This window comes from Festucalex cinctus, chromosome 1 (assembly GCF_051991245.1).
Source record: "Festucalex cinctus isolate MCC-2025b chromosome 1, RoL_Fcin_1.0, whole genome shotgun sequence".
Taxonomy (NCBI): Eukaryota; Metazoa; Chordata; class Actinopteri; order Syngnathiformes; family Syngnathidae; genus Festucalex; species Festucalex cinctus.
The window spans coordinates 31823411-31837142 of NC_135411.1; the positions used below are offsets into that span (position 1 = coordinate 31823411).

Here is a 13732-nt window from a genome sequence, read left to right on the forward strand (position 1 = left end):
GTGTAGTGACAATAGAGTATATTTAAATATTTTAAGGCTTCATGGATAACCCCAAACTCGAGTTCGAGTCCAGGCTTGGGCCTTCCTGGGTGTAGTTTGCATGTTCTCCCCGTGCCTGCGTGGGTCTTCTCCGGTCTCCTCCCACATTCCAAAGACGTGCATGGCAGGTTAATTGGGCACACTGAATTGTCCCAATGTGTGCTTGTGAGTGTGGATGGTTGTTTGTCTCTGTGTGCGCTGTGATTGGCTGGCGACCAGTTCAGGGTGTACACCGCCTACTGCCCATAGCCAGCTGGGATAGGCTCCAGCACACCACGCGACCCTTGTGAGGAATAAGCGGTCAAGAAAATGGATGAATAACCACAATACAAAATATGCAAGTTAAGTGTAGGTATTATTTGTGTCCACTTGGGGCTGCCATCCTCACATTCTCCACTGTTGTATCTGCAACTTTAAAAGGCCAGTAAGCGTGTTAACTTAGGTTTTGGCCATGCACCTTGTGTAGTTTATTTGGAATGTGCGTGGTTCCTGATTTTCATCACCATTTGTTCAATTATGTGATCGGTTATGCCTCAACAGCCGGGTTTATGTGTAGCCAACTATGGAGAGATTACAGCTGCTTCTAACTAGCACGAGACTATATTCAATTGGTGGTATAGATGCTTGTAGATGACAGTGAAACGTTGCTCCTGATGCATCATCAGAAGCGGAGTGAGGAGACTGAAAGCGCATTGCTTGAAAGTAGAAATGGCTCAGGTTTGCGTTATGTTAAAATATCACACGTATTTATTTTCCAACAACTTTAGTACAAATTAAATATCTTCTGTTTCCTATGCTACGACTTTGCAAACAAGGAGGCCAAACGGGTTGAAGGGAATCAAACCAGCGGGTGGGAAGTTGAACAGACAAGATGGACGACATCACGCGGCTTCCGACGTAATGGCGTGCTCGCCTTTTGTTGGTGTTTGGTTGCCACGGTCACAAGTAGAGCTTGAACTGCTCCTCCATGTCGCCCTCCGTAACCCCAAAAGCCTCCGCGTTCTCCCTCATCAGCAAGAAGATAGCTGCCAACTGCTCCTGTTGCACTCTGGGAGAACATGATGGATGGATGGACGGACGGATAGATGGCAGATGGATGGACACATGAATGTTTCGTTATTAACCGGTGAGACATTGCGAAGTGCGTCAAATGACCTCCAAAACGTCTCATTAAAGGGAATGCTAATTTTTATCTGTATGATAAAAAACATTTTATATAGAATTGTTTTTAAATTAGATTTTTTAACCCATTTAGGCCGAGAGCGCGTGACCGCGGTTCTCCCATTAAATGCATCAGATTATGCCCAAGAGGGTGATGTGGGCATCGTAGCATGTCCTGGAATTTTTTTCCCCTGACAATTTATTTGGTTGACGCGGATATGCGGGAGTTATGAGATAAATGACGCGATTGACGACGGCGCGGGAGGAATTAAGAATCAGTGTAACGAGTAAACAGACATGGCATACTGTTAAGAAATGTGTTTGTAGGCAATGTGGATGTTGAAAATTTTGACGGATTTGTAACGAAATGGACGACGAATAATTAGGCTACCACAAAATCCCCCGAGGTTATTACAACTGTGCTCCAGTGTTGAAGGGAAATATATTTGGAGTTACATACACGCAGATGCGACATTAGTTTGATTTAAAAAAACAAAACAAAATATTGAAGGTTTATAATAAACTTAGGCTTGTGTGAACGCCACGGTGTGGCATCTAAATTGTTTTTGGAATTACGTTTCTATCTTCTTCAGGAGCTGAGAAATTATTTTAAATATTGTTGAAGTTCAAAGAAAATTTCAGGGTTGACCCAAAAGTCACCCATAGGTTTTAGAGGCATGTTTTCCAGGCGCTTTAGGCCTTAATGGGTTCATTCTTAAAGTTCAACTAAATTTATATAGCATTTTACAAAAACATGACATAAGTCAAAAATGTTCATCACAGACAATATTTTGAAGCTCACGTGAAAACCTGGATAAGAGACAGACAGCTTTATTTAATTTTTTACTTGTTTGCATTATGTAACATTTTATTCCCCCCAAATTGAGTCCACATTCAGCGTTTCAAAGTCATTGAATTTTTTTTTGTCGACTCATCTTCTATTTGGCTCTCGGAGTCACAGCTTAGCTGAAAGATAAAAACAAAGAATTATTTTTTTTCTATCCATAGAAATTGATCTTGAACATTTGTTCTCTTCGGCATTATCTTGGTTGACCAACTTGTGCAGGCAGCGCGAGTTGAGTTCCCAGTGACTCAACGAGCGTGTGACTAATTGCGTCTATGTAAAGTGATTGTCGTCTGACTTTCAGCCAAGATGGGAAGATTGCAGAAGTGACCAGAATGAGGGCAAGCGCTAGATAAAATGGATTGGATGCCAATAACAGCCATATATGGCACATGATTGTGAAAGCAGACCCTTGCTCATGGAGGTCAATATGAAAATGTTGTTTACTTTGAAGTTAGTATAGTTAATTTTCTCGGGAATGAGAAAAAAAAAAATGTGTTTCCTTGACTTTTTATTTAACTAATTGATAGCTATATAGCAAATGAACGCACCCTTTGGCTTTGCTTGAGCCCAAGCAGTGGCTTCAGTTTGATGATATACTCGCCGACCTTTGCTCCTCCTCCATCTCCTCCTTGGTCATCAGCGTCTCAAACTTGTTGGCTTTCTTTCCAGGCGTGAATGTCACTCTGTCCTCCACCGCCGCCTCGCCTGCAACACAAGCGGGACATTTTCTTGTAAGACGTTTTCTCGTAAGCCGTTTGTCTCCCAGTGAGTCGTGACAGCGTGAGCGAGCAGATGAATCTCTTAATTGAATTACAGTTGACTAATTCTTTGGCCTGACTGGATGAGCGCAATGGTTTTCTGGGAACTACAGAAGACACACATGCTCATAAGCTGCATTTGACTGCTCTTCACATGAAGTGGCAGATGGCGGCTCCGCCCACAAACATGCCACCTTCCTGGACGCTCCATTTGTTTTGATTCACGTGACAACAATGGCTGACAATCATACAAATCGCCTGTAAAAATGTTGATCAGACTCATACGAAGAATCATATAAGATGGTTTCATGTGACCTCCCAAGTGTGAGCATTCTTACCGTTTAGCTCGGTTTCCACTTGCGGTTCCACTTTCTGCACCGCAACAGGTTCAGGAGTCAGTGGGAGCGGTGCTGACAGAGCTTTATCCAGGTGTACCAAAACCGGTTCAGCTGCAATCTGCAAAACCTCATTAAGTTCCGATTCTGACTGGACAATAGATTTTAGTTCTGAGGCCGCTTTTAAGGTCGGCTCTGCTTCTGGAAAGACCTGTGCTACTGATACTGGTTCAGAACATGTTACTGCTTCCGGTTCTGCTTCAGAGGGGTCAGCATCTGCAAGTTGGTCCGGTACAGATTTTACTGTGGATTTGGAGACTTGCTCGAGAACACTACATGTTTCTATGGCGGATTTTAGCTGAGTAACAGCTTCTGAAACTGGTGTTAAAACTGTTTCACGTACAGATTCTGGCTGAGTAGCCGTTTCGGGAACTGGTTCTGAAAGTGATTCAAGTGCAGATTCTAGCAGAGCAACAGCTTCTGGAACTGGTTCTGAAAGTGGTTCAAGTACACGTTCCGGCTGAGTAAACGTTTCTGGTGCTAAAAGTGATTCAGGAACAGGTTTTAGCTGAGGGACAGTTTCTGGTGTTGAAAGTGGTTCAAGTACAGGTTCTAGTTGAGTGTTACTTTCTTGCGCTGGACCGGGTTCGGGTTTTGCGGGAGTTTCTGGACTTAAGTGGGATGCTAAAACAGACTGGTGTTTAGAAACTGTTTGTTTAACAGGGTCGGGCAAAAGCTCTGAAACTTTAAGCTTCGCTGGTGGTTCCAAAAGTGCGTCTGGCGTTGCCAATGCTTCTTGAACAAAAGCCAATTCACAAACTGCTTCGGGAAGGTTGTCTTCTGTTGCAGAGGCTGTTCCTGTACAGGTTTGGGACTCTTGGACAGGTACTGGCTCGTTTGCTGAAACCGCTTTTGGTTCTGGGACAGCCTAGAAAGATGAAACCAAAGATCAAAAGGTCTCAGTCATCCACATGGAACAAATTATGTAAGTGACAAGAAGTGGAGGCACCTCAAGCTCGAGCCACACGCATTGTCTGCAAACAGTGAAGCTCAGCTTCTGGCTAGCAGATGTGGCTAGTCAGATATTAAAAAGAAAAAAATAGGGCTATTTAAACTTGTAACGTCATTTAAACAACCTGTCTGTTTTATCGGGTAACAAAAATTAAGTGTTCAGACTTTCACTTGTCCACAAATCAAATACACCCTTCAATCTTTCTTGAAAAGATGATAAGCTGTTGCACAGGAAAAAATATTTTAGCTGTTGAGGTTTCATTAATTCTGCTCATTTACACAAAAGAATATACTTGTACTGAACCATGAAATTCAATCCAAGGTCCGTGCCAATGTTTGATTTCTGACATATGGTTACACCTGTAATGATTAATATATGTGCCCTGAAAACAAGTTGACACTCCTGCATTATACCTATATGGGCGTTCTACAACCTTGGGGAGAAAAAACAACAACAACAACAACCTTGTAACACACATATATACTAGGGATAGACCGATAATCGGCCGGGCCGATTATCGGTGCCGATATTTGGCATTTTGACAAATATCGGCATCGGCCATTTTTTGAATCTGAAGGCCGATAAAGCTCACTGAGCAGGGAATACTTGCGAACGTAGCGAATTTGGGGTTTTCATCAGGATTTGTAAGATGTTCGCAGTCAGTTTTTATTTGTCGTAAACACATTTGGAACATATTCACACAATTTTTCACCGCGAAAATCTTTTTGAAACATTTTTACGAACCCTAAAAAAAAAAACCAAATGGGCTACATTCACATGAATTTGTTACTGAGTGAGAAATTATATATAGTTTAAAAGAATTCCCTCCCCCATTTTACTGCAAATGAATATCGGCTTGAAATATCGGTTATCGGCCGACTTGACTACAAATAATCTGTATCGGTATCGGCCTTGAAAAAAACATATCGGTCTATCACTAATATATACACATGTACAGCATATGCTCATACATACAGTATATGCAGGAGTGTGTACAGCACAGCATGCATTTTGAAGTATGATCTGACTGATGGTCAGCTTCCACAAAAGGAACCTCTCCACCCCCTCCCCTTCACCTGCCTATCCTGTCACTTGCAGGTCAGGTCGTGGTTGACAAGCTGCCACAGTCTCCTGCTGACACCGTGACAGCTGACACACACGACACGTCTTCTACATCTGGTGGCTCTTTTATAAGAAACTCTAGCGTTCAGGAACTCGAACCCGCCCCCGCCCGCCACAGTCCACCCCAACCTACGTCAACAAACATGGTCGCAGGTCAGTGCACATCTTTTGCAAAGTTGAAATGTCACAAAAACAAAAACGACGGAGGAAAGGTGAGCTCGTGTCGCCAAACGCCGTCAGACAGCACACTTCGGGTCATCAAGAGTCAAGACCCTTTCATACACACGACCCGGCCCAGTTGAGCGTTTCATGAGGCATTTTCACTCCAAACTTAACTAACTTGTCAAAGTTAAATTAAAGTATACTTGTTACCGCCACAAAACACCAATCGAGTTGTCGCCAGGCTCTGAAGGAGATTTACTTCAAGTCTCAACCTGTAAATGCGATTAACGCATTGAAACAGGACAAGATGAAAGGGAATGCATTTGTTAATGGTACTTAGCGTGATTTTGAAATAAACCAAACAACAAATCGGTGTAACCAATTCAATTGGAAATGAGGGATTACCTGCTGCTGTTCCGCTAACAATCTCGACGGAGAGTCGTCGTCGTCCACGCCGGCAGCCGAGGAGGAAGAGGACACATTCGCGGAGGAGGCGACCGAGGGGGCCTTGTAGCGTCGGAGAAGGACGGCGGCGGCCACCAGGATGGCGAGCGCCGTGAACAGGGCCACGCTTGCCTCAAACTCAAAATCCACTTCCAGCTCCATGACAGACGGACAGAGTGACTGACTGGTGCACGCATGCACCTGACACGCGCGCTCTCTTTTGTAATCCCGCGTCAAGCGTCCGGAAACACCCCATGGCAAGCACACGTCCGGTCGCGTTTCAAAATAAACGTCATGTCCGAACTTTTTCTTCGATGCCGTTGTGTTGCTGACTGAGATGTTTCCCTTGCCTGGCCTTCCTAAAAGTCGTGAGTGAGTGAGTCAGAGTGTGTGGAGTGACCTGGCATGAGCTGTGGCCAACAGCAGCTTTTGAATGAATGTGCATCCTGTTACTATTCGGGGAATAAAAGAACGGAAGCACCTCAACTGTTGTCATCCTTTCACATCCAAGGGCGTCAATACCAACACGAATGTACTGTTATGCTGTACTCCTACGTAGTCGTAGTTAAGGCAGGGAAGAGGAATGCGGCCGCATCTGGCAGTACAAAAGATCCACGGTCGTGTTTCGATCTTTTTGGCATCCATGAAATAGTTCAAATGATACTGGTAGTCACTGTTAGTGACGCGAGCATTTAAAGATACAGGTAAAAAAAGGTTCCATGCGATTGGCTGGCAACCAGTTCAGGGTGTACCCCACCTACTGCCCGAAGCCAGCTGAGATAGGCTCCAGCACCCCCGCGACCCTTGTGAAGAGCAAGTAGTTAAGAGGATGGATGGATGGATGGATGAATGAATGAATGAATGAATGAATGAATGAAGTTCCTCCCAGACCTTTTAAAAAGATTTAAGGGCCATTTGGACAATCTTCACCTTGCATAAAACAAAAACAGCCAACTAATGGCCCAAAAAAAAAAAAAAAAAAAAAAGTGTGTTGTGAGGAGCGGCTAACTAGTCTCAACTTGTGCTCTCATTTGCGCTCAAGTGTGTTGAATGTATGTTGAACTTGTAACTATTAAATCATTTTGTAAGATGTGGAGGAACTGTGAATCAGATAATTAAAGCTTCATTTAATTATTGTTTCACTGTAGCGATGTTGCCTGCTGGTCATGGCGTAGTTGGGAAAATACGTTAGACGATCCAGGCCACTATAAAGCAGTGCAGACTAACTATTGCATTTATGGCATTACCATAGAAGTACAGCATTAATGGATAAAAACATGTTTACCTTCAAGTTGATCCAACAAGTGAATTGGACTGATTTTTATTTATCCCCATGTTCATTGTTCAAATACCCTTATTCTGGTTATATTTGGGAAACTTTTCTGAACTATTACAGGAGATTTAGGCAACTGGTGGGCACTATTTCAATACGCGTGTCGTTGAGTCGGACAAGGAATATCTTGGTCACTTTTAGTGTTTCAGTATAAGAGACAAGTATTTATTTCATTTTCAGGGAGTAGTATGTAAGCAGGTTCAATAGAAGTTTTGATGATCTAGAGTATTGCAGTTGTTTTAAGAGCATCCATGTAACAGACATCTTCAGCCGTATATTCTAATTGATAATCATGTGTTGAGGTTTTGGTGGGTTTTAGAGGCTTCTCTCATTTTAAATTGGACCCTGACACTATTTTAGTAAATGGTGCGGTGAAGACGCTCTTGGTACTTTTTTTTTTTTTTTTGGGGGGGGGGGGGGGGGTCTTTTAACAGGGGAGAAGGACAATGACAAAAATCTAGTAGACCCCCGTGTCCGGACCGTCAATAAATAAAATCTGCGTATAATTTAAATGTTTTTTGGAAAGCAAAATAATTAATCAAAAAATACTGATGCACATTCAATATACGTTTTGAACAACAAAATCACAGAAAATCAGGCCCTTGTTTGTACAGTGGTGACATCACTCAGCAATATTTCAATCTTAAAAAACATTTTATTGATCAACACAAATGATGTTTGACAAGGCACGTGTGCATCCTGGAACAACTCAAACATCACCACCACAGGAACGTCTTCACCATAAAAGTGTTTAAAAAAAAAAAAAAAAAAAAAAAAAGTTGCGTCGAGTGTGTCATCACCGCGATGAGCTCCTCTCTTTACTGATGCAGTCGTCATGACCGCAGGCGTCTCCGTTGGTCGTCATGCTGCACGTGCGTCTCTTCTTCCTGCGGTGGGATGCCCCGTCGCCTTCCGAACACGACTCGGCCTGCGGGGGACAACGGCAGGAATGCGTCAACAATAAAAAAAAGGAAGACGCAACGGAGCAACATCGGCATAACGTACGTCGGAGTCCGAGTCGGACGAGCTGGATGAGGATGAGGACGAGTCGCTGGAGCTGTCGGACGCGATGCCCGTCGACTCCTGCAGGTCCACTCGATCGGCCAGCGCCGCCAGGTCGGGCCGCTCCTGCTTCAGAATCCTCACCGGCGCACGCACACACAAAAAACAATACTCAACATGCGCCTTGATACTATAATGATCCCTCAACCAAGTCACATGACCCGCACAGTCGTCACACACAAAAATAATCGGACAATCCAATTCAATGCTACTTTGACTCAAGAGTTTGACTCAATTTGTTTTTTAATGATGGAAAAAAATGTATTTCACTGGATTATAGAAAGAAAAAAAAACTAAATAAGAATGTAACCTCAAATATTCCTCAAATTTTGGCTCACAACTGGAAAAATTAATAAGTTGGGGTGCGCATAAGTCAAAGTAGCACTGTCATTCAAATATGATATTGATTTTTTATTTTTTTTTGCCAGACTAAAAAAACAAAACAAAAAAAGCATCAACTCTTCTTTCTCGTTTGCTGCCAATCGCTGACCATGTCGTCATGGAATTGTCGTGCTTCTTACCGGTACCACTTCCTGGACAGTTTGGGCCGCCCTCGTACGGTTTTGTGCCACACGATGGGGAAGTTGGTGGTGCTAGCAAAGTTCTGCGTGACGGCGATCGTTGTGTCCAGGTTGAGCACCACGTGCCACCAGCCGCCTGTTACCATGACAACCACAACGTCAACACGCACGTCATCCTTGGCGAGGTCGATCTGCGCTCATCTTTCAGACGACTGTGGTCTAACGGTTAGAAAAAGGGCAATTCCAAGCCAAATTATCTTTCAAACTTGATTTAAAGATTATCACAAAAAAAATCCCTAAATATTTGTGGCTTGGGAATCTAATCGCATTTGACGTCCTACTGACCCGGCACAAAGACGGTCTCTCCAGGTCTCTGCAAGATCTCGAGCGGTCGGAACTTGGGAGGCCACCCGGGCTGCTGCGTGCGGGGGTAGACCACGTTAAACCAGGTGATGGCCTCGTCTTGCTGGTTGCCTCCGTCCTCGCGGGTCACCTTGATGAGGTCCCGGGGCGTGTTGGTGGGGAACAAGCACCACCTTTTGTGGCCATGGACCAGCGCGTTCCAGGCGCTGGTGCCCAGCGGGTCGATGTGGATGCCGGTTCCGGAGCGAGCGGGGCCCATCACAAACCACCTGAGGATTCAAAGAACAAATAAACTCGGATCATGTCAATGTGGGAGGCGGCACGGTTCGGAAGTCCTGAAAGGGTTACTCACCTATAAGGCGGCCGCCGCTTCTCTCCGGCGAACTGGAAGAGGTCGTCGGTGAAGAAGACAGGCACCTGGTAGTCTTGGAGCAGTTTTCTTCGTTTGGCGTGCTCGCCGTAGCTGCTGTCAAAGATGTAGAGTGGGCTGTCGTCACGAGTGCTCTCCATGTAATCCACGTAGTACTTCATCTTCATCTTCACCGAGTAGCCGTCGTTGTCCTCGCCGCATTTGAACTTCTGGTTGCGATACTTGCGCTTCAGGCGCTCCACGGTCCATTTTTGCCGCGCGGGCCACGACTCCTGACAGCGGAGCAGAACCACGGGCTTGTAGGGCCTCTCAAAGCGCTCGATGAAGTTTTCGGGGCTCAGACGCTGCGCGTCCACTCGTTCCACACTGTCCTGTGGCGACAAACGTGGACAAAAGGACACTTTCAACCAGTTCACAATTTGCACTAGCCTACAGTGCTTTTGACGGTGACTTTGTAATCGTCTGCCTACTTGATTGTTATTCCACAGATGAAGATATTGTATTAAATAGTAGAGTTACGATTGAGCAAATGTTCGTCGAAGATACTCGAAAGAGCGTTGGCGTGACACGTTAGTCGCAGTGAGGTGCCTTAGCTTAGCCTCGCGTGCTCATTTTCGGTTACCTTGACAGAGCTGTGCGACACGTTAAAAGTGTCATGATAAGCGTGCTTGATCCAGTCTAATGAGTCCTTCAACTCGGGCCTGGCGCTCCGTTTGGCCTCTTTAATCCTCTTCTTGCTCTTGTGGTTCATTCCTTCCTTCTTTCGTCTTTTCAGCGACTGTCGCTGCTTAGCAAGCTAACAAGGAGCTAACGCTTTGTGCGCTCGTTCGTTTTTCAAAAGGACCTAAAGATAACCAGCGAGCTAATTCCTTGATAAGACGTCGTAACATGGCCAACGTAGCTCCATGTCAAGTTGTCAACTATTTTGATACTGAATGGGATGTTTAATGCGCCTGCATGGCGAGTGCAAGTAGAAGCTAATTGAGTTAGCAGCAACAGAGAAACACAATGCTATGCTATCGCAACTAGTTGTCACCACGGGACACGCCCCGAAACCACTCGTTTGACTCTCATTCGCCAATGCTCTTATCAAGCAGGGTCTTCCTATTGGTTTAAACGTACGATGGGCCTTCCCGCCAGGCACATACGCTGATGTGATTCGCTGATAAGGGTCCTTGCCGGAAACGAGCTCCAAATGCTTCTGCTGACCACCGAAGGTGAGGTTATTTGCTACAATTAATTATGCTTACATAAGTATTCTAAAAGGAGATGAATAACAGCGGACCGAAAACTCCCACAGTGGCTAATAGAATTTTCACCTTTGAAGAAACCAAGAACGACACGCATGAGTCGCTGAGTGTGTCCATTCCTGAGGTAAAACTCATGAAACGTGAGGTTGTTGCCTGGGGGAGACAGACGTCCGACATTTCCCAAATTAATGACAGAACACTGCAACGACAACTTGTTGCTGTGGAGCAGCTCTGCCTGACGTGGTTTCCCGTCTGAAAAGTGAAATGTCCCATTTTGTTCATGATTCCTGAACGCACCTAGTGCGGAGGCATAACAGAAAGCGAAATGACAATTTTGTTTATCTTTTCCCCCGACGCAACTTTGCTGTAGCAATTTGCCCATATTCCCTCGCGCTTAATGATTGTTTAGTGCCAAAATGGTGTTATACCTACTGTTTGTGTAAGTGCTTATGGATGCATATTTATTTACAGTGTGACGTCACCACCAAACATAATAGGACAAGCAGGACAGACAAACCCAAATGTAAAGCAATAGGGTTGTGTTTACATTTATTAATTCTAGGTGGAGAACTGCACACTGCCTGACAGTGATGCACAAAAAATGTAATTGTGGCCCAAGACGTTTGCAAAAATAAATAGATGTTCATCCATCTGAGTGGTGAAGAAAGAAATGAGTGTGTCTTGTTAAAGGTTATTTGCTATGCGGACAGGTCCTGGACGCGCAGTATGGCATGTACGTGTGGCCCAGTGCAGTGGTGTTGGCACAGTATATCTGGACTAGAAGAACCGAGGTGAAGGACAAGACTGTGCTAGAGGTGAGGCTGGCGAACACGTATGATGATGATGATGATGATGATAATGCCGCTGATAATGATGACATCTTTGCCTCCGCAGTTGGGCGCAGGCGTGAGTCTTCCAGGCGTGCTAGCATCTCGCTGCGGCGCCAAGGTCATCCTGTCTGACGACGCCAACGCCCCGGAATGTGTGCAGAATTGCAGACGCAGCTGTGAGGCCAACGGTCTGCACGACGTGGTTACGTTGCCTCTCACGTGGGGGGAAATCTCCCCGCAACTGCTTCAGCTTCCGCCCCTCCACCTCATCTTGGCGTCCGACGTTTTCTATGAGCCACGAGGTATTCCCTACCACTTGTCCTGAAATGCTTGACACATGAACAACTTGGATACTACAGGAAGTTGAAAAGTTGTACTTCTTCTTTCCCATCTTCCACTCTTTTATTGAACAACTGTTTGCAGATTTTGAAGACATCCTGGTCACTGTGGCTTTTCTTCTGCGAAAGAACCCCAATGCTCAGTTATGGGTGACATACCAAGAACGAAGGTGTGTCTGTCTTTTTTTCTTTTTTTTTTTTTTGTTCTCTCTGACATCATTGGGTAATTGTTTTTATTATCTCAACATCACTGAATGGCCGTGTTGCAAATCACTCTATATAGTGTGCTGCATCATGAGTTACCTATTTTGAAATATTCAGGATCATTCAGTCATTCTGTACTCATCACTACACAGGGATTTTTTTGTGAAAGGGAGGAGATCATGAGTGAATTATTGTGCACACACACACACACATTGTAATGGCAGCTCAACAAAGCACAAAAACAATTGTTTTAACAAAAATGTGTTTGCAATTTTGCACGTCTCATAGTGCCGATTGGAGCATTGAGGCGCTGCTGCACAGGTGGAAGCTGGCCTGCATGGACATTGATCTTGAAACATTTGATGCCAACAAATCTGAGCTGGCGGGGTCCACCCTTCCCGGCAGCCACGTCATTCAGATGATGATTGTGACGCTGAAGACGAACAAGGACACATGAAAGGCCACATCCATGACTTTCCTCCTAGTGTGCCTAAAGGAACAAGGAGAGCAACTGTGTGGGAGGAAAAAAAAAGAGTGGGTATGCTGTTGAGTTCTCATTTGTGGAGCTTTGTTGGACATGATGGAGATATCGAGCGAGCGGAAGTGTCAGACAAATGCAAAATGTCCCCGCCGATAAGTTCAAGAGTTCAAGAACACTGTTGACTTTGTGTGTGTTTTTTTTCTTTTTTAAACCTCTGGTTTGAATAGTTAAAGGTAATGATGATGATTAATAATTTGAAGACAGACTGAATGATGAAAACTTGAATTAAAGGTTGATTTTAAAATCACATTTTGATATTCGTGACAAATCATAATTGACACTGTACGGTTTTCTAAATGTTGTCAGTTGCCAGAAGTTTAATAACAACATGATTAATACGATGAAAATAACATTTGCAAACTGCCCTAATCACTTATCGCGTGTTATGTGTGTTCATAAACCCACTTTGACCACTGCAACCATGAGGGAAACCCTTAAAAGAAAAATTAACTGGCAACAAAGTCATGGAGTCTAGTTTTGATGAATAAAGCAACATAACATTTTATTGTTTGGATAATGGTAGTTTATAACAGTTACATATATATTATTGTCATTATCCATTGCAGACATCCATCCATCCATCCATCCATTTTCTTGACCGCTCATTCCTCACGAGGGTCGCGGGGGGGTGCTGACAAACAACCATCCACACTCACAAGCACACCTAGGGACAATTCGGAGCACCCAATTAACCTGCCATGCATGTCTTTGGAATGTGGAAGGAGACCGGAGTACCTGGAGAAGACCTACGCAGGCACGGGGAGCAAACTCCACCCAGGAAAGCCAGAGCCTGGACTCGAACCCGAGTCCTCAGAACTGGGAGGTGGACGTGCTAACCGGTCATTCACCGTGCCGCCCCCAATTGTAACGTATTAAAATAAATAAATAAATAAATAAAAAGATAGAAGTATGCGAGAAAAAAACGCATAGATAAAAACGCAAAAAAAAAAAGCATCAGTTATTGCTTGTTAAATTTGTCTGTGGTTGTGTCCCTTGCGTGTGGGGTTTTTTTTTTTTTTTTTTTTTTTTTTATAATATTT

At 44.3% G+C, this 13732-nt stretch overlaps 3 protein-coding genes and 1 long non-coding RNA gene across 12 annotated transcripts; 2 read left to right on the forward strand and 2 right to left on the reverse strand.

The window, feature by feature from the left end:
- The first annotated feature begins 452 nt into the window (after nucleotides 1-452).
- LOC144023685 (uncharacterized) lies at nucleotides 453-6366 on the forward strand. The gene is made up of 2 exons (XR_013284588.1): nucleotides 453-1165; nucleotides 5251-6366. It is a non-coding gene; the product is annotated as an uncharacterized LOC144023685 (long non-coding RNA).
- On the reverse strand, nucleotides 758-6128 carry LOC144023667 (uncharacterized). 4 transcript variants are annotated; one of them, XM_077529372.1, is made up of 4 exons: nucleotides 5842-6128; nucleotides 3144-4068; nucleotides 2653-2752; nucleotides 758-1087 (listed from the first exon to the last, which is right to left on the reverse strand). In XM_077529372.1, the coding sequence occupies exons 1-4, from the start codon at nucleotides 6040-6042 to the stop codon at nucleotides 979-981; spliced, it is 1335 nt and encodes a 444-aa protein (XP_077385498.1). In that variant the 5' UTR covers nucleotides 6043-6128; the 3' UTR covers nucleotides 758-978. The 4 variants fall into 4 exon arrangements, with proteins under 4 accessions (XP_077385498.1, XP_077385517.1, XP_077385526.1 ...); XM_077529391.1 differs by having other exon boundaries at nucleotides 2596-2752; nucleotides 5842-6126; XM_077529400.1 differs by lacking the exon at nucleotides 758-1087 and adding an exon at nucleotides 2016-2166 and having other exon boundaries at nucleotides 5842-6126.
- Nucleotides 6367-7848: 1482 nt separating the features above from the next.
- On the reverse strand, nucleotides 7849-10612 carry jmjd6 (jumonji domain containing 6, arginine demethylase and lysine hydroxylase). Its single transcript, XM_077529421.1, has 6 exons — nucleotides 10152-10612; nucleotides 9512-9900; nucleotides 9142-9428; nucleotides 8797-8932; nucleotides 8219-8354; nucleotides 7849-8141 (listed from the first exon to the last, which is right to left on the reverse strand). Exons 1-6 carry the CDS (start codon nucleotides 10278-10280, stop codon nucleotides 8010-8012), a joined length of 1209 nt encoding a protein of 402 aa, XP_077385547.1. The 5' UTR covers nucleotides 10281-10612; the 3' UTR covers nucleotides 7849-8009.
- Nucleotides 9561-12941, forward strand: mettl23 (methyltransferase 23, arginine). Of its 6 annotated transcripts, none has more exons than XM_077529451.1 (7): nucleotides 9585-9669; nucleotides 10670-10746; nucleotides 10830-10903; nucleotides 11490-11594; nucleotides 11674-11911; nucleotides 12033-12117; nucleotides 12440-12941. In XM_077529451.1, the coding sequence occupies exons 2-7, from the start codon at nucleotides 10725-10727 to the stop codon at nucleotides 12606-12608; spliced, it is 693 nt and encodes a 230-aa protein (XP_077385577.1). In that variant the 5' UTR covers nucleotides 9585-9669; nucleotides 10670-10724; the 3' UTR covers nucleotides 12609-12941. The 6 variants fall into 6 exon arrangements, with proteins under 6 accessions (XP_077385600.1, XP_077385577.1, XP_077385568.1 ...); XM_077529442.1 differs by lacking the exon at nucleotides 9585-9669 and adding an exon at nucleotides 9679-9975 and having other exon boundaries at nucleotides 10627-10746; XM_077529459.1 differs by lacking the exon at nucleotides 9585-9669 and adding an exon at nucleotides 9679-9975.
- Nucleotides 12942-13732: the final 791 nt, after the last annotated feature.